This window comes from Triturus cristatus, chromosome 7, assembly GCF_964204655.1.
Source record: "Triturus cristatus chromosome 7, aTriCri1.1, whole genome shotgun sequence".
Classification (NCBI taxonomy): Eukaryota; Metazoa; Chordata; class Amphibia; order Caudata; family Salamandridae; genus Triturus; species Triturus cristatus.
The window spans coordinates 1,586,714,526-1,586,738,451 of record NC_140590.1 but is presented as its reverse complement, the minus strand read 5'-3'; the positions used below and the strand labels follow the sequence as shown (position 1 = coordinate 1,586,738,451).

General features: G+C 42.5%; 1 protein-coding gene across 1 annotated transcript in view; it reads left to right on the top strand.

Moving 5' to 3' along the window:
- Positions 1-23,926, top strand: part of PTGIS (prostaglandin I2 synthase) — a 1,212,186-nt gene that overhangs the window by 337,280 nt on the left and 850,980 nt on the right. The window contains exon 4 of the mRNA XM_085619439.1: positions 2,994-3,137. Within this exon, the coding sequence (XP_085475565.1) occupies positions 2,994-3,137 (144 nt within the window). The remainder of the gene's footprint in view (positions 1-2,993; positions 3,138-23,926) is intronic.

The following is a 23,926-nucleotide window of genomic DNA, read 5'->3' as shown; positions in this document are numbered from 1 at the left end:
AGAGGTTCTGTCTCTGGTGCTAGAAATCAGGCGTTCATTCTTTCTCCTCTTCTGCTCATGAAATCCTTCCTTACATTCTTTCATTGGAAAAGGCTGGTCTGTCTCACGCATCTATGCAGGTTCATCTCATGGCTATTTCATGTTTTAGAAGAAGCTCTTCAGATCCTTCTTTATGATCTGTGAGAATCATCAAACAATTCATGAAGGGATTTTTTAGGGACTTTCCACCTGTCACGCCTCCCCTACCACTCTGGCACCTTAACGTGGTCCTGTCTGAACTCATGAAACATCCCTTCAAACCTATCCATAAGGCAGACACAAAATTTCTGTCATTGAAAGTGCCTCTACTTCTGTCTTTGACATCTGCTAGCAGAGTTGGTGAAATGCAGGCTCTCACTATTGAGGAGCCTTTTCTTCAATTCAAGGATGACAGAATAAAGTAACGTACCATCCACAAGTTCATCCCTAAAGTTCCATCGGATCTTTCATTTAAATGAACCAATGATTCTAAAAACTTTTTTCCCGCAACCTATAACACCAGCAGAGAGAGCTCTTCATTCGACAGATATTCAGCGCTGTCTAAAATTCTATCTGCAGAGGACTAAAACCTTTCCGAAAGTCACCCCAACTCTTTGTTGCCTATAGTGCCCCTCGTGAGGGCAGTCTTCTCTCCAAACGAGGCATTGCACGTTGGATTTCTAGTACCATCCAGTACTGTCATGATGCTGCATGAAATCCCCACCAGGGGAGGGTCCGTTTACATTCTACTAGAGCAGTCTCTGCCTCGCTTGCTGGCGTACCTATCCAGGAGATTTGCAGGGCGGTGACCTGGAAGAGTATCCACATCTTTATTAGGAATTATTGCTTGGACTCCTCGGTTCACAATTACACTGCAGTGGGCTTGGTGGTGCTAATGAACCTGTTTCAATGATGATGAGCTATCTTTTTCACACCTCTATCCTTTACTTTCTAAAGACCTCACAAATTCTCTTTTATTCTTTTTCTCACTCTATTCTTCCCCTTTTCATCACCACTATATGGGTATTTTGACATATAGTTATATGTTTTTATTTATAGATATATATAAATATATATGTATGTCCATTGTTAAATACATTGTTAAGCACTGAGTTGTGTACTTTCTCCTATTGCAGTTTAAGGCTATAAGAATGACAAACTTGCCTTCCTCTTTAACTTTTCGTTGTGTATATTTTATTCAAATACAATTATAACACAAAAGTGCTCCTAACTGCTAGCTACTCTGATTCAAGCATGTGAATCTATGAAAGTTCCAATATTGGAGTAAGAAAATAATTTACCTACCTGTAACTTTAGTTCTCCATAATTGGAATATGTCATAGATTCACATGTGACCCACCCTCCTCCCCTGAGAAGCTCACCTTTTTAGGCCTTTACTGATATGCTCATTGCACTGGTGCTGTGAAAATCTGAAGGTCTGAGGTTCTCTCAGGAGTATTCTAGAGGATAGGGAGTTCTGGTTGGCTAAAGCCTAGTTTTGGTCTCTTTTACAAAAAGAGATTGATATGTTGCAAAACTGAAATGGGCCTAGGCCTGTTTCTCTAGTTGATTCTAACTTTGCATTGCTATTTTGATGTACTAGGGACTTCCATCTCGAAAGGGAATGATTCAAGCACGTGAATCTATAAAAAAATCCAATACTGGAGAACTATAGTTACAGATAGTAACTTATTTTCTTATGTGCATAGCTCAGTGGGTTACTGCTTTTGTTACATTGACTACTGTGTAGCTCATAAATTACAATTGTAATCTAGAACAGTGACATATGAATTGCAATCAAAGAGCTGCATTCACTCTGCATGGTACAGGTTAGAAAGTTATGTTTTCCCCAGTCTTTCATTGTCCTGGTGTTGCTAAAAGAGGTTTTTTTGGTTAGAAATAATTTCTTACTTTTAAAGTCAACCCTAACCACTGTGTTATGTTCTGAATCCTGAGTTTTTGCTCTCCAGACAAAGCACTCTTAAAAAGTGCTTACCAGTCTGGATGGCACGTGACTCCTACACCTTGTAGATCTTTTTCTTACGTAACATGCTTTATGCACTGATCTACACATGTATCATTCATTGCCTCTGCATGTGCGTGTGATATAAAGTGCTCCGATACCCTACATGGGTATGAGAGGTGTTATAAAACAAATAAAATACATGTGGGAGAGGGACTATGGAGAGCTGAGGCATTTTTGGAGGGTGATAGTGAGGGAATCATTGAAGAGGCCCCAACCAATATTGTTAAATCCTTGTACACAGTAAGGTCAACCTTTACTATGCATCAAAAGCGAATTTAAGTTAATATATAAGGACAAATGCACAATTTCCCCCCAAATTGTCTTGATAGGGAGCTCACTGCCCTTTGCTATTCACCATACATGGGCTGGTCTGGCATAATTTGCCAGGACTGCTTTGGGTTCCCAGTTTGGCCCTGCACCTGTCTGCTTTCCTTTTCACCAAAGAAGGCAGGAGGAAATAAGCAAATACCCCTTGGGGCTAATGGAATCATGCTGGATGTGCCCCCTGTATGGATGGGGTTCACACCAATATATTACTAATTTTTGTCTAAGGGGAGTTTGGTTGATGTCACCTCAATCTCTTTGTATCACAACTATACAACTCAGTTTATAATAAGTATATTTTCTTTCTATTTTGCAATAGATTTCTAGCATGGTAATCTACTTTTTGTGATTTCTTCTTAGTTTGTGTCCAAGCCCCTCTTGCCCATTTCTGAAACCAATATATCAAGTAATCTGCTCCTGAAGAATATCTTCAAGTAATTGAGGAAAGTACAGAGTTAAAACATTTGTATGTATCATTAAAAGGAACCTATTGAGATAGGGTTGAAATATTTCTATGTCATTAATTTTTAATTAGAGTTGCACAAAGGTTGTGTTGGATTTGCAGGAGGTGCTTATCAAAAAGTGAATGTAAATTTACATTGATTTTTAATTGTTTTATTTCTAGACATCTGCAAAACAAAAGCCTGCCTGCCCTTACGAAGTCCATGTTTTCCAATCTCAAAAATGTTTTACTTGATGACCCAGAGAGATCACACACCACATGGAAAGAAGAAGGCTTGTTTCAGCTGTCATATAGTATAATGGTCAGGTAATTGATTTTTCTGCCATTGGTAAGGCACATTAAAATGCTAATTATTAAGTAATATTGTGGAATTTAAGCTTTAAGCGCAATGAAGGCTGACATATTTTCAATCAGCAGTTTCTAAGGGTAGAGTATCAGATGACTACCTGCATGGCCATAATGCGAAACTAATGCCCAAATCTGAAGGCAGTATCTAATAACATATATAAATATATTACAGTACTACAGTAATCTGGGACTTGGCCCTTGAGTCCTAAAAAAGAAAAATATGACATAAGGGGGCAGGGTAAGGATACCCAGACAACCTAACAAACATATGTACAGAAGGGTCATAGGGAAAATAATTAAAGACTGAGCAATCTCCAATCCCCATTCAAAGACTTGACAACTAACATGAGATACTCAGTCTATTTAAACTAAACAGATACCTGCTGAGACAGTGAGACTAAAAATAGAAACCTAAGAGATCAGATAGTTTGTTCATAAATCGGTAAGATTATAGAGTCCATCAGCCCACCCTTAATGGCGGAGCCTCGTCATCTGGACCTATAGGAGAACAGGATTCAGGCCATGGTCTTGAGCCGACAGGCCCTGCTGGGAACCTGACCCTGATACTCCTGAAGAAACTCTTAACCAGATGTATGTTCCAACTATGTGAACTCCAAAAAATATATATATGTGTGTGGGCAGTGCTCTAGTGCATGTGCTAGTTAAAAATGACTACTGGGGCAAAAAACTATATTTATTGTAAGTGTGTCCAAGTGTCATGTCTAAAATCACCTAATAGTCTGAAGATATATAGACTAATTCCTAACTAAATACAATTGTGGTCGACATGTTTCAGCCGTATGGGTCACTCGAGCCGGCTTTCTTCAGGACCTCAAAAAATAAGGAATAGATAAAGATAGCTACTGCAAAATGAACGCAAATCGTGCAAGTGTATATATAAGACAATTTTTATAACAAATGATAATATATATACTGGTCCGACCAGTCTGTGGCAATAGCCACCCTACCAGATAACCGGACCTAGTATTTGGAAGGTAGGAATCACCTCTTCTTTCCCAGCTTTGTGTGGGAGAACCGCCTCACCTCACCCGGCTGACTGCTCGGAGGAAGAGGCACCGCTCTATCCGTCGGTACCTCAGGCCAGGCTGCGAACAGTCTGGGAGGTGACAGACAACCTAGCACTTGTGGGACTGCAATATAAAAAAAATTAATCAATTTTGTCATGGTCCCACGGGACTCAGTGCAGCTCCAATGAGGCCCCTCCTGAAGTTTCGTGGGACTGGGAGAGACCAAAAATAAAGCACAGCCTTCGGGCTGTATAAAGTTCTTTGCAGAGAGTGCACTTTGAATACATGATGAAGGCCCACTATGTGGGCAAGCCCATTCTACATACAGTCTGTGCTCAGTGAGAAGACTGTGCATAAGGCCCACACTCTCCAGAAGCCTAAGCCCCATTAGTGGCAAGACACTACTATGAACAATCTGCTCTTAGGGCCCGATTCACAGAACTAACTTAAGACAAAATCGTAAACTTACTACTTTTGGTATTCACAGAAGGCATTTAGTAGTAGTAAAGTTAGGATTTTGTCTTAAATCTGTCTTAAGTCTGTCTTAAGTCTGTCTTAAGTCTGTTTTAAGTCTGTCTTAAGTCTGTCCTAAGTTTGTCTTAAGTCTGTCTTAGGTCAAACTTAAGACAAAATCCTAACTTTACTACTACTAAGTGCCTTCTGCGAATACCAAAAGTAGTAGGACAGACTTAAGACAGACTTAAGACAGACTTAAGACATACTTAACACAAACTTAGGACGGACTTAAGACAGACTTAAGACAGATTTAAGACAGACTTAAGACAAACTTAAGACAGTCTTAAGACAGACTTAAGACAAAATTAGGACAGACTTAAGACACACTTAGGACAGACTTAAGACAGACTTAAGACAAAATCCTAACTTTACTACTACTAAATGCCTTCTGTGAATACCAAAGGTAGTAAGTTTAGGATTTTGTCTTAAGTTAGTTCTGTGAATCGGGCTCCTTGTGCACAGACTGTGTGTACAAACCACTTCATACAGACACTAATAGACATAAGTCCTATTAGGTTGGCAGGCTCCTTACTATGCACAGTCTTCACTCATGGGTAGACTGTGCTTAGAGTTCCCTCCCTCCACCCATCGATCCAAGAGGAGAGAGAGGTCTCAAGAGCCTTCTGAGGATAATAAAGAAGCTTAAAAAAACTGTCATGAAGCAGCAGGTCCTGAAAAGAAAAGCATCCATTTCCTACTGAAGAAAAAGGCCATCTGACCTCTAAATATGAGAATCCCTCTTCAGAGCCATCTATGAAGATTACAGTCTCTAAAAAACTTGTATCGTCGACTGCACCATCCTCTGGGTCCTCTTCGATGCAGAAATCACCATCAGGGCATGTTTCCCCTCCATCGTCGTCGACGATCACGTCGTCGAAAAAAACATCGCTTACGAGGGTTTCTGCTGCACCGTCGACAGCGTCTCCACCGATGATGCCTCTAGTGACAGAAAAGGTACCCTCACCGCCGATGACTTCCTCATCGATGATGTCTACTCAGTCGATGACGACTTCCTCATCAATGTCTACATCCTTGTCGACTACGTTTTGCCGTCGACGACCACCTCTTCGTCGACCACAGCGAAGACAGTTTCCACATCAACGACGATGGCGACGATGATTACGTCATCAGTTCCTATTATGTCCTCGTCGATGACACAGACATCACTGCTGTCGACGAAGCTTACAACACTTTATGCTACACCTGGTCTCAAGCGTCCGTTGACATTACAACTTACACCATTGTATCTGTCGAAGACGTTCTCGTCGACGACATCATTGACAAGGCATTCTCTTCAAAATCCTTCAGTGGTTTCGCATTTACCTCCTTCAACATTCTTGGAAGAGTCTGATGAAGATGACATGCTTGGCCCTGCTCAAAGCCCCTCTCAGCTTCACATCAAGTATCGGGACTTTCACACTCCACATATAAAGATGAAATACATGGAACCTGTTCATGAACCCATGTTCCACCTGCCTGTGGCATTACTTCAAGAATTGCAAGACATGTTGCAGGATTATCGTACTCGTTCCTTCATCGATGAGTGCGGCTCCAATGAGGCTCCTCCTGAAGTTCCATGGGACTGGGAGAGACCAGAAATAAAGCACAGCCTTCGGGCTGTATAAAGCTCTTTGCAGAGAGTGCACTTTGAATACATGATGAAGGCCCATTATGTGGGCAAGCCCATTCTACAGACAGTCTGTGCACATTGAGAAGACTGTGCATAAGGCCCACACTCTCCAGAAGCCTAAGCCCCATTGGTGGCAAGACACTACTATGAACAATCGGCTCTTAGTGCACAGACTGTGTGTACAAACCACTTCATACAGACACTAATAGACCTAAGTCCTGTTAGGTGGGCAAGCCCTTACTATGCACAGTCTTCACTCATGGGTAGACTGTGCTTAGAGTCCACTCCCTCCACCCATCGATCCAAGAGGAGAGAGAGGCCTCAAGAGCCTTCTGAGGATAATAAAGGAGCTTAAAAAAAACCTGTCATGAAGCAGCAGGTCCTGAAAAGGAAAGCATCCATTTCCTACTAAGGAGAAAGGCCATCTGACCTCTAAATATGAGAATCCCTCTTCAGAGCCATCTATGAAGCTTACAGTCTCTTAAAAACTTGTATCGTCGACGGCATCATCCTCTGGGTCCTCGTCAATGCAGAAATCACCATCAGTGCATGTTTCCCCTGCATCGTCGTCGACAATCACGTCGTCGAAAAAACCATCGCTGACAAAGGTTTCTGCTGCACCATCGACAGTGGCTCCACCGATGATGCCTCTAACGACGGAAAAGGTACACTCACCGCCGATGACTTCCTCATCGACGATGTCTACTCAGTCGATGACGACTTCCTCATCGATGTCTACATCCTCGTCGACTACGTTTTTCCGTCGACGACCACCTCTTCGTCGAACACAACGACGACAGTTTCCACATCGACGACGATGGCGACGATGATTACGTCATCAGTTCCTATTATGTCTTCGTCGATGACACAGACACAATAGGAACTGATGACTAATGGGATTGCAGCCAATGCGCTAGCGCTATCAAGAAGATTTGACCGCCAAATGTTGTTCAATATCGCTTCATATGTGGGCGAGAAAGATTCTTCTAGAAGGCGAAAGATCTGCCTCAGAGATCATTGATGCGTCCATGGATGTGGCTTCCCTGTCTTTTCGTCAGCTCGCTGGAGCAGCGGTTCTTAGATGGCAAGGCTGGTTGAGGGTAACTACATTTTGCCCTGAGGTGCAAAGCAAAATCCTGAATATATACCTTTTGATGGCAATGCGCTTATCGGTAAGCATATTGATGACGCCTTACAGACCATTAAGGCAGACACTGAGACTGCCAAAGCTTTGGACACCCTCCAATACAGGAAGAGCCCCTTTCATGGAGTCTGTGGTAGAGAGACATATTCATTTCATGGGGGTTACCAAAAACACCAACCCCAGACCTATAACTCATTTCGCCCTTCCTACCAACATCAGCAGGCATATTGTGCACCACCACAGGCCGCATACTCCAGGCAACCCAGACTGTTTTGCTGCCAGCCACCATGTCGTTATCGGGATTTTCGTCTTGAACAGAATGTGAGCTGGGATCGGACTTATGTTCCCCTCATTGAGATTCTTACACTTGGACAACCCTTCTACTTAATACAAAGATCTACTGTGAAATTTCTGCGTTATATATTAAGAATTTGAGCTGGGATCTGATTAATTTTCTCTTTATGCGATTTGAATTCCTGGGCAATATTCCTGCACTATATTAGGACTTATTGTGAACATCCTACTTTACTTATTAAGCCCTGATGAAGTTCCTTCTGCACAAGGAATGAAACGCGTTGGCTGAGTGCCGGTTTTAATACATCTTTTTGAATAAAGACGAGTGACAGACTTAATCTGTTCTCCTGAACTTTTCTGGTGCTCCTTCCATTCTAAAGTAACCCAGACTTAAACAACCTGTACAGTCCAGGGATGATGTTAGGAAACAGTGATAATGTCCCGGCGCCCTCTGCTCTCTCCCCTATCATTCCAGCCAGAGGGGCTCGCATCTTACTCTATTTCAGTCCATAGCAAAACATTACCACAGACAAATGGGTCATGGATATAATAAAATATGGCCATACCCTGGAGTTTGTCACAGTACCACCTCCTCATCCACCCCAAAAATCTTTACAATCCCATCTTCAGTTACTAAAGAAGGAGGCATTCATCATACTACATAAAGGAGCCATAGAAGCAGTTACACGGTCTCAAAGGGGAATGGGCTTCTACTCCCACTTTTTTCTGGTGAAGAAGCAGTCAGGAGAATGGCGTCCCATTCTGGACCCCAGAAAGCAAACAAATATCTGCAGAAAAAATCTTTACGCATGGTAAGTCCCCAGGAGATACTGCAGCTTCTGAACCATTCGGATTTTATGGCCAGACTGGATTTACAGGATGCGTATTTCCATATTCCTATCCATCCAATTTGGTTCCTCCATTTCACTGTGGCAGGTGCAAACTATCAGTTCTAGTTCTCCCCTTTGGCCTCCGCTCAGCTCCTGTGGTGTTTTTCAAATGTTTAGCCCCTGTGGCATCACTCCTACAATGGCAAGTCCTGCAGATCTTCCTTTATCTCAATGATTGGCTAGTGAAGGCTCCTTCTCTTCACTCTCTAGGGCTTGCAATCAATTACCAAAAATCAATTCTCACTCCTTCTCAACGGATAACTTTTCTCAGAGCGACATTGGATACCCTCCAAAACAAGGCATTCTCATCCACAGAAAGGCAAAACACTATACTATCGTTGGCTCACAGTCTATCGAAAAAAGAGTTAACTTCTGTCTGTCTCCTTAAATCCTTTCTTGGCAGCATGTCCTCGTCGATCCTCATGGTTCCCCATGCACGTCTCAGGATGAGACCTTTCCAGGAGCAATCAGACAAGCAATTGCTTCAGGTGACCGGTTCATTCGAGGACATTATTCAGATCACTAGGGTCATGAAAAGAGCACTTCCTTGGTGGCAGTCCGCCAGCAATCATTCTTTGGGCCTGACTTTCCTCTCTCTACGTCCAGAGTTTGTCCTGAACACAGATGCTTCATTTGTAGGCTTGGAGACCCACCTTCAAGACCTTCAAGTAAGCGGCAAATGGGGTCTCTCTCTCTCCAAGATGCACATCAACTTCCTGGAATTGAGGGCAATTTTCCTAGCTCTTCAGTAATTTCTTCCAAGAATACAAGCATCCTCTGTCCTCATTCGTACAGACAATACTACCTGCATTCACCATCTCAACAAGCAGGAAGGAACGAGGTCTCCAATTCTATTCTTGGAAGTTCAAAAGATCTGGAAGTGGATGTTACTACACAGCATAATCATCAAGGCGGAACATCTTCCAGGTTTGAAAAACAACCTAGCATACACCTTGAGCTGAATAGGACAAACATGTCACGGGTGGGAACCCGATCAGTTGATTCTCGACTCCATCTTCCGGACTTGGGGAACCCCCAACTTGGACCTCTTTGCATCCCAAGAGAACTGAAAATGCGGGTTCTTTGCCAGCAGGGAACCTCAGAGGGGCTCATGGGGGAATGCGTTTTCGATAAGATGGTCGGGAATCTTTGCTTACACTGATACGCATCAGTGAGGGTCCACCTCGCTGGCATCACCCGATACAAGCGCACTTCCGATGCTTCTTCTCTTTGTTCCTCTCGCATTATCAAGCAATTCATGGTGGATTATTCAGGACATTTCTTCCCATTCGGCTTCCTCCGCCAGAATGGCATCTCAATGTAGTCCTATCACAATTAATGAAAACACAGTTTGAGCCAGTTCACAAAATTGAGCTTAAGTTTCTCACTTGGAAAGTGGCATTGCTTCTGGCCCTTACCTCTTCAAGGAGAGTAAGTGAAATCCAAGTTTCATTTTAAGAGAACCCTACCTGCGATTTACAGAGGACTATGTTTTACTGAGAACAAATCCTAAATTCATACCAAAGGTTCCAACTCAGTTTCACCTTAATGAACCTCACATTTTAACCCTTTGGGTTCATGTCTGCGTTAACATTTCAGGGCCCATTTGCTTCAGCCTGCTCCTCAGGAAAGGCTTTAAATTCAACGCCTCCTGTTCCAACAAAATGGCGTTCAGGAGTATCTCACTTTTATTTTGAATGCATAATGTTGACACTTGTTTTCTTCAGAACTCTGTGGCAATGCTGCAATTGATTACTAAGAAGTCACCTGACAGACTGCTGCTCATGTTGGAAAAACATGCATGCCAGAATGTTTTACAGAAATGGATGAGGAAGATAGTTGACAACTCGTAGAAATTTGCAACCTCATTTTAGCTTTCTAGAGCACTAACCATAATTCCTAAAGAAACGCCTCATTTCATTAATTTACTGCAGTATCCTCTGTAGGAAATGCTTTCAGTATTACAGCTTTGATTCCATCAGGATGGCACCCAGGTGTACCACACTTTCATTATAAATATACAATTTCAGTACTAGTTGCTCATTAGAGCTTGATGATAAAGCTGCAGCTTTACCATAAAGGGAGCTAACTGAAACTCTTTTGCTGTTGAAAGTACTTTTCAGTCTGCATGTCAGAATGTTTTACTGAAATGGATGCAGAATATATTTGAGAACTAATAGAAAAAGTGTGCTCATTTTAGCTTTCTAGAGCCCATACCATAATTTTTATGTCAAAAAGAATCCCATCATTTTGTTAATTTCTGAAGCGAATGCTTTAGGTTTTAACTGTGATTCCATCAAGTTGTCTTCAGATGTGCCACATCTTTGTAATAAATACAGAATGTTAGTTCTCTAGTTGCTGATTAGACCACTGTTGGAAACTTTTAGGAAGCGAACTACTTATAGACTGTTACTGGTGTTGAAAGTAAATATTTCACTATTGAAACAATATTCATTTGCCAGAATCTGAGTTATTTTTTACAGTTTGGCAGACACACAGATATTTCCTAAAATAATCTTGGCTTCTCTTTCTATTGCTTGCACTTCCATGGATATGTCTGCAGCCAATGTAATAAAAACATTATCTACATAAGCTAATATCTTGGTTGAATACTCTGTATATCCTAGTGGTTGTATACTGCTGTAGGGTAAATGTTTTTACAAAGGGTTCTAAATGTAAGGCGAAGAGCATAAAGGAACGGGGCAGGCTTGTTAGGTACTATGAGCATTCCTTATGCTTTTTTAAAGGATCTGCATAGATTTGAAAAAGCTAGGCCCAAACACCATTCTCTTCTTGAGCTTCCATAAATAAATCCAATTTACTCTGTCAAAGGCCTTGTCTGTATTATCCAGAACCATTTCCAAAGGGGTTCTTCTAGCATGCATGATATTATTAAAGGCAATATTTCAGTTCATATGATTGATTGTTCCTCTATCGGGACCAAACCCTTGATACCAAGGTAATACCACTTAATTACGGTGCAAGTGAAATTTATTGCGTCATAATGCGGGTATCTAGCATCGAACCATTTTGGCTGTGCAACAACCTTGGTCACAATGTGTGATGCAGTCTTGTGTTCATTTAAATAGTCATGTGAACTAGTATGCTTTACAAAAACAATGTACATGGGCACCTCAATCCCAGCTGAAAAATGTATTATTTGTAGCTGATTAAATACACTCAGTTATAAATAATTTTCAAGTCATACAATATATCAAATCAGTGTGAAATATTCATACACAGATGCTCTCCCTTGCTAAGTAGGCAACACAATCCTGCCCCAGTGGGCATATATAATTTAAGAGCAAATATTACCAGCTCATTCACAATAGTCCACAAAAAAGAGACAAATTTTGCTCCTTGCCACTTCCCATATACACAGTTGGGTCCAAGCGGGCAATGCCCAGAAATATTAGCTGTTTGGCAATATCAAGGAGATTGTCCACAGCATTCAGGGATGCTCACAAAGATGAGCCATCTAGAATAAATAAACATTAAAAACGTTAACAAAGAAAACCTGAAAAGACAAAAAAAACATACTTGCAAATTGCGAGATTTATTACAATTTTGTAAATGCCTTGAAGATTTATCTGTATCAAATCTCCAGTTCAGTTGCACTGGGATTGACAGGTCTTAAAGAATCACAAGTGAACATATAACTCTTCATCACAATACAAACCTCTGGGTTTGTTACTTTCCATTGGCAGCATATACTTAGGCTTTAATATTTGTGATTGTGTTTCCCTATTTCCACCTTGTATATTTCAGGTTATGTCATCTATCACACTATATTTCGGTCCACACTTATCTCCATTATGCACACCGTGAAAGTGTCTAGCTACTGGATAGGTAATGTCCAAATTCTTAATCGCTCTCAGATGTTTCAGAACTCTCTTATGTATGGGTAATGTGGTGCTACCCGCATATATTTTGGGACAGGGACAACTGAATGTGTATACTGCATATTCTCTTTTATAATTAAAGTGTCCCTTCATTTTTATTTTTGCCCATGCCTGGGATCCCGATATCTATCAAGCTTTCCCCATTCTTGCACGCTTTGCACTTCCTGCATTTTACAAGGTGTGGGGTTCAACCACAGTTGCTTTTCTGACCTAACATCACATCTGACCAATAGGCCTCTCATAGATCTGTCTCTCCTAAAAGTCATACGTGGTCCTCTAGGTACCTCACTCCTAATTATGGGATAATTTCTTAATAAATGCAAATGTTTCCCCAATATGGCTCTCACTTTCTCATGTCATGTGTGAAATGTGGTGATAAGCCTACAACTGTCACCTGTGGAGCGTTTCTTCTTTTTACTTTTGAATAGAATTTCCTCTCTGCTAGAGTTCAATACCTTCTTCGTTGCTGTATATAATGTCTCCCTGTTGCACCCCTAAGTTCAAATCTCTTAATAATCTCTTCAGTTTTACCATATTTTTCTTCACTTCTAGAAATTCTTTTAGCCCTCCTGAGTGCTCCATATTAAGGGAGCGAAGTTTGCTGAGTTTTGCCAACTCCATGCTCTGCTGGGAACACGGTGTTCAGGAAAATCTCCAATTCTGCAGAGTTTGCCCCTGCTGCCCACCCCTAGAAAGAGAAAATAAGGAGTCTTACCTGGATCTGAATTTCTCTGTGACCGGGCTGTCCACCTCCTGGTTGTCTACATGTCCTTAGCGGTGCAAAAACACTACGCTGTATGACTTGGGAAGACTGCGCATGCGTGCGCTGCGCAGTCCTCCCAAGTCGTACTGCGTAGGGGTTTTGCACCACAGAGGACGAAGAGACAGGAAGAGGACAGTCCGAGCACCAAGAACGCCAGATCCAGGTAAGCCGTAAAGAAGGTGGCAGTCTGGGGGTCAGGAAACCTCCAGGTCTACTGTCTGCATGCATAGTTAGGGCAGAGCAGAGCGGAATTCCACTGAGGTTTTAGGCAACTCCGTGGAATTCCGCGTAGTGTCACTCCACCAACTCTGCCCACCCTTACTCCATATGTCGTGCAGTTCCTAAAAATACATAGTATCTGAGATTTTGATGAACAACATAAACCAAGGGATTGGTGTCTAGACTGATTACAGACACCCCCACAGGATATGTCAGCCGATAGACCAGCTAGCTCACAGTGCCACTATAAGCCCCCAAACCCTACCAAGGACAGAATAGTTTCTGGCAACCATTGAACATGACAACCCTTGACCCTTCAGGGATCGTGGAAACAGTACAGTACTTTTTGCTCAGTCAATCGTGCTCACTTCGTCTCAGAGAGATACACAGAATAAACGTTGGGGACGTTTTCAATAAGAATTCATTGAACCTGCGCCATTCTAGGATAAAACATGTTTGCTGCAACAATCAATAGACAGAAGCAAATGTAAGAGATTACAAGCACCAACAGAGTAAACAGTAGATACATTTCTTTCATGGTGCTAAGCAACGAATATATGCAGGCATATATAAAAAGAGTAATTTTAGCGTACTCCCACGAGGCGTATCCTACCAAAGTGTACCTCAATGTACCTAGCAATCTATGTGGGTGTGAAGCCAAGAATTCCCCAGGAAAGAGTCAACCCAATTACCTGATGGTAGAGAATGAAGGACCCCATCTTGGTCAGGAGTTGGGACACCCGAAAGGGATGTCAGACCGCTGCGTGTTGAAGCCTCAGCGTGCAGGGACCTCCATGCTAGTGTCAGCGTAGAAGTGTCTCCTCCCTTTACCTAGTGAAGATGTGGTTCTTTTATACCAAAAAGGTAACCTCTGTGTTCTACCACAATCAATATGCTGTGAGTACTATTATGCAGATTAGCCTAAATCAATCTTTGTAATTATGCTAAGTAACCCTGTCACCCAAGGATGAAGATAGCGATGATTTTTGTACAGAGTATGTTAAAATCCTGCTCAAGATATGATGCTAAAAATCCTCATGCATAATAAATGAGGCTTGTTTCAAGGAAACCAATTGACATTTATTCAGCACATAACTGGGTACAAGGTCATTGCTAGAACCGTTATGCAGAGCAAGGTATAACAAATGTGGGTAAAAGGTCGCTTTGCTACTTAGGTTTAGGTTAGGAAACATAACACCCACTCCTCATATGAAGGTCCACAGGGTTACTAATGCTAAAATAAGCCTGCTAAAAAGCATAAAAACATTGTCATAAAACAAGTGTCTAAAAACATCTAAAAACATGTGATATAACTGAAAAAAGATGCTATTAAAATTCTAAAGCTCTTCAAGTCCACTTGAGAATCAATATATGATTAGACTGACCGAGCACATTGAAAGCCATGGTGCCTCAGTTAGAGCAGAAGAAAAATAAAACAAAACAATGTTTCTCATTCCAATTTGGCTTCTTCTAGAAAAAAGGCTGAATTGTTCCCATCACATGGAGAGCCAAATCTTTATGTGTCCTGTGTGGGAGATGCACCATCACTGTCGCTCACATTCACAGACGACGGTCCATGTCTCTTGTATTAGGTCAATGGAGCAAAGGTGATCATCTCTGGTTCCCACAGCAGCCGCTGAGGACGCACTGGACACCTGTGAGCCTGTTGTAGAGCCATTGTCCGTTCCACCAGTAGCTGAAGCATCCAGGGGAGGCTCTAAGAATGCCATCAATACGCTGAGGACACTGATGCACGTGGGTCTTTGAGGGGTCCAGTAGTACATCTATGTCCGGTGGCACAACCGGTGGAAGGGTCAGACACAGGTCCAACATGCATTTGTATCCGCATAATAGGCAGCGGAACACAGGCAAGATGCAGGTAAACCAGACTGGTCTGAGCGATAGGAACCAATGCTCACTTAGCACCCGAAGCCGAGGTGTGCCCAGATGGAGCACCATGCGTTCACAACAATGCCGTACCAGCAGTGGTTTTTCCATCCCTCGATGAACTGGGACGTCCATTGCGAAGCAGGAAAACTAAAACCAGGATGCCCACTACAAGTAGTAGGACCAGCGGAAGCCCTCCAAAAACGCTTCCCAATATGGAGTGTATGATTGCTGAAATGACGAAGATTGTCTGAAAGGTGCTCAACAGTCCAGAACAGAGGTGCACAATCCTCTCCATATCAGACATGTTAAAGATAAGATGAACCATTTCCCTTAAATGGAGCAGGGAGTTCGTATGAACTAGTGGTTGTATCTCAGATGATGACCATGCAACCTGGAGTTCAAACGCCTCTTGGGCTGAGGTTAAAGCCACATCTTTCTGAAAAAACATGGCTTTCAGTCTGCTCAGGGACTCAAACTGCATAAAGGAAACATTCAATAAAGGCCATAGCATTGCCTCCATAACTGTGTGGGCCGGTGGAAACGATACTTGCATACAACAAGTAACCCTGAAACTTACTGTGACCAGATATGCATCGTTACCATCCCACAACAGCCTTGATCATTCAGCATCAAATAGCTCCCATTCAAGATCAGCTCGAACACCGTATGAATCACGGCAGCTGGGGAAACCTTAAAGTAACAGGACAAGTTTGCAACCGAAGCATTACAGGCCCGTGAAGCAATTTGTCCTTGCAAACTAAGGACCTACTTAAAGCACTTTTCACAGTTTGAACTGCTGAGAAAAACTTCAGTGTCCCCATTCCTACATCTAAATCTGTTCGGTAATTCCCAGTACTTGTGTATGTACTAAGGGTGAGCGGAAATTGATTAATCGCATTACGCAAATCTTCGCGAAAACGCTAAAAATCTCCGCGAACACGCGGAAATATCGCGAAGATGCAGAATTTTTTGTCCTGCCTGTTCGCGATGTTTTTTGCGTGATCGCGTTGGAAATGTGTCGCTAACTTGCCCATGCGGTTGCTAATGGGCGCAGCCATCTTGTATTCACTTGTCCCGCCCGCTCGCAATGCTATTTCCTGTTTCGGGTTGCGCAATGCATGCTCGCGCTTGTTCCCGATAGGTATTTCCTGTTCGGGAACGCGTGTTGCATGTTCGCGACGCTTTTTGTTTGCTAGGGGGGAAAATATCTCGCGAACTTGCCCATGCGGTTGCAATGGGCGCGGCCATCTTGTTTTTCACTCTATGCTATTGTTCTGGGGCCTGCTTTTCAATCCTCTCTCTATCTTTTCAATCCTTTGTTTCTGCAAACTTTTTTTTAATCTTTTTTATTTATTATCTCTCTCTCTATTTTCCTGATTCTATATTTTTTGTTTTTGTCTACTTTTTCACTCTTTTTCTATTACCTGCTTTTTTAATTTCTTTTACATACTTTTTTAATTTTTTCTTTTCCGCCCCCGCCTACCCCAGAACCATGGCAAAGGGCCACAGGGCGCTTCGCAGCCTGAGCCGCGGCGCCCACAAGGGGTGCAGGCATGGGCCTTATTTGGGGAGGTGGAGTTGGCCGCACTGGTTTTTTTTGTGCAGCGCCACCTTCCCTTAACCCAGGCAGCAGCGGCAGGCCTGGGTCTGGGTACGGGCTCCGGGAGCGTCGGCAGCTGTTGGGAAAGGTGTCTGGCGCAGCCAGAACCAGCTGACGCACCGGTGGTCCGATATCCTGGATCGGGAGCAGGACCTGAGTGGAGGTCTCGGGTCTTGGTGAGTAGCTATTTAATTATTACTACTTTGTGTCTGTTCCTCTGCTCTGTGTTATATATTGCAAATATATTTATTTACCGACCAGCAAGAATGCGGCTGCTTACATTACAGGTAATTTACGTTTAAAAGTCTTCTGTGATTGTTATGACACAGGTGCTCTGCGCTACTAATCTTGTTATTTACAACTTTGCGTTTGCAATCGTTTTGCGTGATTATGTAAGAGTTTATTTTAGAAAACTTAAGTTAGGTAATGCTAGAGTGACTCTAGTCCTTCCTTTGTCCTGTCACTAAGAGATAGGGGTGGATTGATACTTAGGTTTAGTTACTTATTATAAGTTTGTAATTTTTTAGTGGTCTGCGACGCGTGACACCCCCTCTGTTACGTCACATGCTGCTGAGTGCTGCTAGTGCTCACCCCAGTCCTTAGTAGAACCTTTTGTAGTTTGTTCAGTGAGTGGTAATAGGCTTAGCACTAGCAGAACATCTGCATCAACCAACCAACAATTTTGTGTATGCAAAAATACAGGCATATGTCCTCCATTTATGCATTTTTGAGGACTAAAAGAAGTGGAACTGCTTACTTAATGTACAATTGGCCCGCCTGGAATAGGTAGGCTAGGTCAGGTGGTACGTACTACTTAGGCTTAGTTAGTATTCTGGAATCAGAATGGAACACTGGATTAGTGTAGATAAATAATAACTAGTTGGTCCATGAATCCCCAGATACTACTTGTCAACCAGATTAGATAGGTCAATTTTATTGCAATTGTTGTTTACACAAATGTTTTTTTGACAGTCTTATAAAAATATTTCAAACAATCATCAATGTTTGTCTCTTTCTTTCTTATATCTTTCATGATCAGCACCCAGGGGCAAGAAGACGGGGGCAGAGTCGGCGGGAGCAGTTCCAGTCGGACAGGAGGGCCAGAACGAGGGCTCTTCTGCTGGCCCCAGTAAGTCTTCCTGTTTTTAATATTAATAATTCTTATTTACTAACTTTTACTGCACCGTATTTTTTCCCCGAACTATTGTTTCCGTTTCCTAATGCTATTTTTTACCAACAATTACCCTTCGATGTAGACTATCTGTTTCTAAATTCTTGTAATCCCTGCCTCTATCTGCCTCTACTATTATTCTCTGTACTACTACTATTAGTCTGTCTGTAGCTAAGCATGCCCAGTTGGCCACTCTTTATTTAAAAGGTTTTAAATAAAACTCTGATTCACCAGTAGCTCTAGCCATTGAGTTCAGTCCTTTGGGTTGTCCTCTTGTACTCCTTCTATTCTTCTTAATCTTTGAGGCTTTATTAATCTTGATGTTTTTCGACAATTTCCACCAACAAAATGCTCAACCAGATTTTACTATTTTGATAGGATAGGACATACTACTACTGTTGTAGGGATTTTCCACATACAGAACTTTGCACAGAAATTAGGATGTTAGTGATGGGAGGTTGGACCTTCCTCACACTCACACCTCAACCAGGACAGAACCCACCACAATCCCCTGCCCGACTAGTTATAATAGTGTTTCATTACTAGTAGCTCTCCGAACCCCCCCAAGATACCCAATGAGTAGACAACCCAGAACATAACACTCCCGACCTCTCAGTCGTGGAAGCAATGCACATGCACAGTTTGCACACCCTTCCTTTCGCTCGCTCACTCGTGTAAGTCCATCCACACCAAATACCACCGAGTCTATGTACGTTACAATTTTTTATTTGCAACTGACAAGCTCTGTACGTTGTTCTATAATGCAGCACCAACAGTAAAATGCATAAGATTAAAACTATAAACATTGTTACACTTAGTTACACTTACAACAACTACAAGTCCATAGAACGAAGAAAACAAATGCGAAATCATGATTGATAAGTGAACAGTGGTGGAAGCACCACCATCCCCTTTGTAGGAATAGGAATATAGAGTATATAAAATTATAAATGAAGATCTCTGAGCGAATTCTGTGGACCCCTCACCTTAGAAGAAGCTAGTACTGGTTACATCATAAGCTCTGCAAAGCTCTGGTTCGTAGAAGGGAATCTTCCGTCTGTTATGAGAAAAATGGTGCGCGTTAGTATATTGCAAGCATTTCTCAGTCGTGGCAAAAAGTGTAGCATTTTGGATAAGCAATATGGACTAACACCAGAACTCCATAACAAAGTGGCTTGCTTTGTTTGACCTTGTACGCAGCGCTTAGACAGTAGCAGTATGAGCTCATGTGGGCTCAAAGGCGTCACTCTTTATACAACAAGCTGCGAGGTAATGACGCGTGTGCTAAAATAAAAGACACAAAGGTAAAATGGTAGCATGGCTCGGGCTAACTAAGCAAAGACTAGAATGACCCTAGGGACCATAAAACTACTAGTGTCTACTCTACTACTACTACCTGATTTGTACTAGTGATGTATGTTGTGTATGTATGTATTACTATTAACTCATTTTTCAATCTTGCTAGTGAAAAATAGGGGGAGGTGGATATGACACCTAAAAAATGTGTAATGTTTTTTCAAGGCGCACTACCAACCACCAGTGACGGGGCCAGCGGCGAAGGCGGCGCGGCTGCTGACGGAGGAGAGGAGGAGGCGGCAGTTGCAGGAGGAGCTGCAGGGGGTGAGCCAGCAGCAGTGGCAGGCGGTGGTAAGTTAGATTCCTAATCCTTACTTATTGACATTACACTTACTGCAAGGGTGTACTGTATAATACTGCATAGTTGACTTACTAAGTAAGAGGTTGTTGTGAACGGTTGAAGACACCCTTTACTTAGCATTAGTAAAAGCATTAGTGGGTGAGTGTTGAGTAACCAATGGCCTCTCCTATCTGATTTCAGCTCAGCTGTGAAAGTTTTATGGAGAAGACTAAAAGTCAGATCAGATGGCCTTGATGGATGGGTTGAACGAAAAGGGAAAGAAGAGTGGAAGGAAGAAGGACGGGCGAGATGTAATATTTATGACTGGCAGAGAAGGATTTGTGGGATGCATGCAGCATGCATAGGTGTCAGATGCATGGTTGGTTGAATGCCAGAAACTCCCACAAATGTTAAAGTCCAAGAAAGTGGGAGGATAGATAGTACATACCACAAATGTTATGTACTGTGCTTGCTAGTGCTACTGTGACACTATGTGTAGAAATAATTTGTCTTACTGCTTTGCTAAGAGTATATTTTACAATAGTCTTGGGGAAACCTGACCGGAAGGAGTTGGCAGCGAAGGCCCGGCGCCGGAAACTGGAGGCCATACAGACTGAATATCGTCGGCTGGTGGTTCTGGAAGAGGAGGAGGAGGAGGCGGCAGCAGCTGCAGCCTCCTCCAATGCCCCGGGCCCCAGTCACAGGCCTCCAGTGGTACAGCGCGACCGTCTGGCAGCCGCCCGCCGCCGCCCCTCCATTGGTGCTGCCCCCCCCCCTGTGAATGCAACTGCCGCGCCTTGAAGCGCTGTGTTGCCCGCCCGGAGGAGCAAGTTTGTGTCCTCCTGAAAAAAGCCCGCCGAACTTAGACCCTGTTCATTGCCCCTTTTTTAAATTATCCTTGGGTGGGTGGGAATCGGGCGTTGGGTTTTCTACTTTGGACAATTGGACATTTTCTTTACGGACATTGTTTGGGGTTAGGGAGAGGGGTGGGTTAGGTGTGGGATTTTTTATACATAGTTTATTTTTGTTAGGGTATTAAATAATATATTTCTACTTTACATATGATGTTGTTAATGTTTTCTGGGTGGGGTTACTGTTTTACATCACACTGTATCCTTCTTTCCTTGCTGGTGCAGGGCCGCCCACAGCCAGTGTTTGATTTTAATAATTGGATGACTTTGTAAGACAGAAACAGATAGATGCGGCACCCCTCACTGAGTGACTTGTCCTACTAGTACTGTCAGTCTCTTCTACTCTAGGCACTCTGCAACTGGACTCAAAGGGGTGTGTGAAATTGAATTAATGAAAACATTTCCATTATTAATTATGCCTCCCCCAAACTTCTCTTACCTTTGCTTGATGTTTAACTTAGGCACAGCGATGGCTGCATGGTGATGATGGTTTTCTTTCCTAACATGCCATGGTTATGGTAGTGGTAGTAGTAGTAGTAGACACTGGCAGCAGAATTTGCAAAAAAAGAAAATGAGACAGTTAGTAGCCTGAGAGAGACTCTTCGAGGAGTAGTAGAATGAAGTACAGTACAGAACTTATTGGCAAACAATAATATGCCAAAATACAACAAAACATAATGGTGGTGGGGATAGCCTAGTAGTACACAGAGTTATAAACTCTAGTTGTACTCATACCTCAATAAGTCACACAGCCCGGGGGAAGAGGGTTAGGGTTTGTTGAATGGTTGGGAAAGGGGGTTTGGGGAAAGGTTTGAGAAAGAAAAACAGTACGCAAGGACAAACATCAAACGACAGAATCTTTGTAGACATCCATATCAATATGTTAAGGGAGAAAAAGGAAATGCATGCATGATGATGATAAGGAGACCCGGATTACATACAGTTTGTGTTCAGTGTTACCGGGCTTACTTTTACAGATAGCAAACAACATTTTTAAATATCTGTAGGGATGAATTTTAGACAGAGGGCAAACCTAAGGATAATAATAGTAATAACAACAAGAACACACTGTTGTAATGATTGTAGACAAAAAAATAAATCAAATTATTTAAAAGATGATGAAAGTTGATACTGTTACTGTGTTATGCTGGTCAAATGGTGAGTTGAATCTCGGCCTTCCTCTTGGTCCTCCCTTCCATGGATGCTCCGTCCATCAATCTTGGGTGACGCCACTGCCTGCCTGGCAGATGTAGAATCATTGGTAAGGTAAGTGTGCATTGTTTTCCTAAGTATAGCACAGGGTAAGGCCCGGCCTGTAATTGTAGATGCAAAAACAAAAGGGATATTGAGATTGAAACCAAGTTGAAAAAAATGCACAAATTATGGTGTAGTGCAACAAGAACACTTTCCGAGGCGGCATGGATGCATCATCTCTACTCTAGTCTGTTTCCAGCATTAACCTACAACACCAACAGGACAGAGCAGGCCCACGGCGACGGCACCCTTTGCACATCCTCCTTCGCGTACATTTTTTGAAAGAGTTGGACAAAGCACATATCCAGCAACATAGCATTTTACAATTTAAGTGACTAAATCAATGCACCGCAGTCATACCACCGCAACACTTGACTCCACCGCTACACAGACATTTAGGTCTGCTATGGTTGTTGTTTACTTGTTTACATTTTATGCCACTCATGAAACAGGCTGACTTATTCCATCAGTCATCTCCGATCCGTGTACTGAGTGACTGTGAAGATACTATGTCACTGTGGTCATCATGATGGTGTTGTTCAACTCAGTCTGCATGTACCGAGTGAGTCCCCTTCCTATATTCAAAATGCAATGTATCAGCCTGCAGTAGAAGTACAAATTTGTTATTAAAAATACAAGAAAGGGAATGGGACTTGAGTTACTTTTAGTGTGTAGATTATTCCATAAAGTACACATTAAGTAACTTCATGCACAACAAACAACAACAAAATCACTCAGTCAGCGTCCAATGCATGGCATCATTCATTACCTGTTCCTTCTCATCTTCAGTTAATGGGCAGTCTCTCTCGGATCACAAAGGAGGATAGCTATAGTAGTCATCATCAATCATGTTCCACTTCTTTTGGAGGGACTAGGAAATATTTTTTCTTTTTTCTTCTATTTTGCATCATCCACTCATCACCTGACTTCATGAGGGCAATGGATTTAGGGAGATTCAGGAGGATGGAGGATCAGGATTCGGAGGAGTGTACTGTGATATGCAGCCAACCGAAACTTGTATATGGCAATAAAACAATTAGAAGATGGTGGTAATGGATTTGTTGTGATTCAAAGTTTCTAACCAGAAAGACAGATACACCAATAAAAGAAAATAAGGGAGGAAGACGGTAAGAACTGGAAGTGCAAGCCTAATTGTCAGGGAAGTATAGCTCGTCCTCAAACTCTGGGGGGGTTCAACCAGAAGTAGGTAATCATCATCTAATACACCAGTTCCGTCACCTGAGCCGCCGTCCTCATCTTCCTCCCTTGATTCATGTATTGTGTAATTCTGTGGTATAAAGTGCTGATTCATTTTGATCATCGTTAACCTCTCCATGTTTTTGGGCGAGAGACTGGTCCTTCTCATTGTTACAATGGAAACAGTAGCACTGAAAAAACGTTCCGAAGAGACACTTGCGACAGGGCAAGCCAGATAGTTTATCACCAGCCTGCTGAGCACTGGCCATTGGGTCCTTTTCCCATACCAATACCTCAATGGGTTTTGATCAATGTACACCTCTGTTGGGTCATCCAGATAGGCCTGGACCACCCGCTCAATGTTCACGGGTGCAAATCTTTTTTCGGGCTCTTTTCTCGTTGCATCAGCACTGGACTTACCAATGCCTTGCTGTAAATACCAATCCTGTAATGATTTTACTGGGCCTGAAGATCCAGTTCTTACTGTTGTCGATAGTGTTGGTGAGTGTTCTGAGCACTGCCCTCAGGCTCCGAAGTTGAAATTGACGTCGGATGCCCTGCTGCAGTACTTGTTATGGGTTTATCTAGCGGGTTTTTAATTAGCAACCGTTCATTTTCCAACTTACTCGCTGACTCAGCTATCCAAGTTTTGTACCGGGCAACATCCATTTCTGAAAAAGGAATTAATGTCTTCAGTGCCCA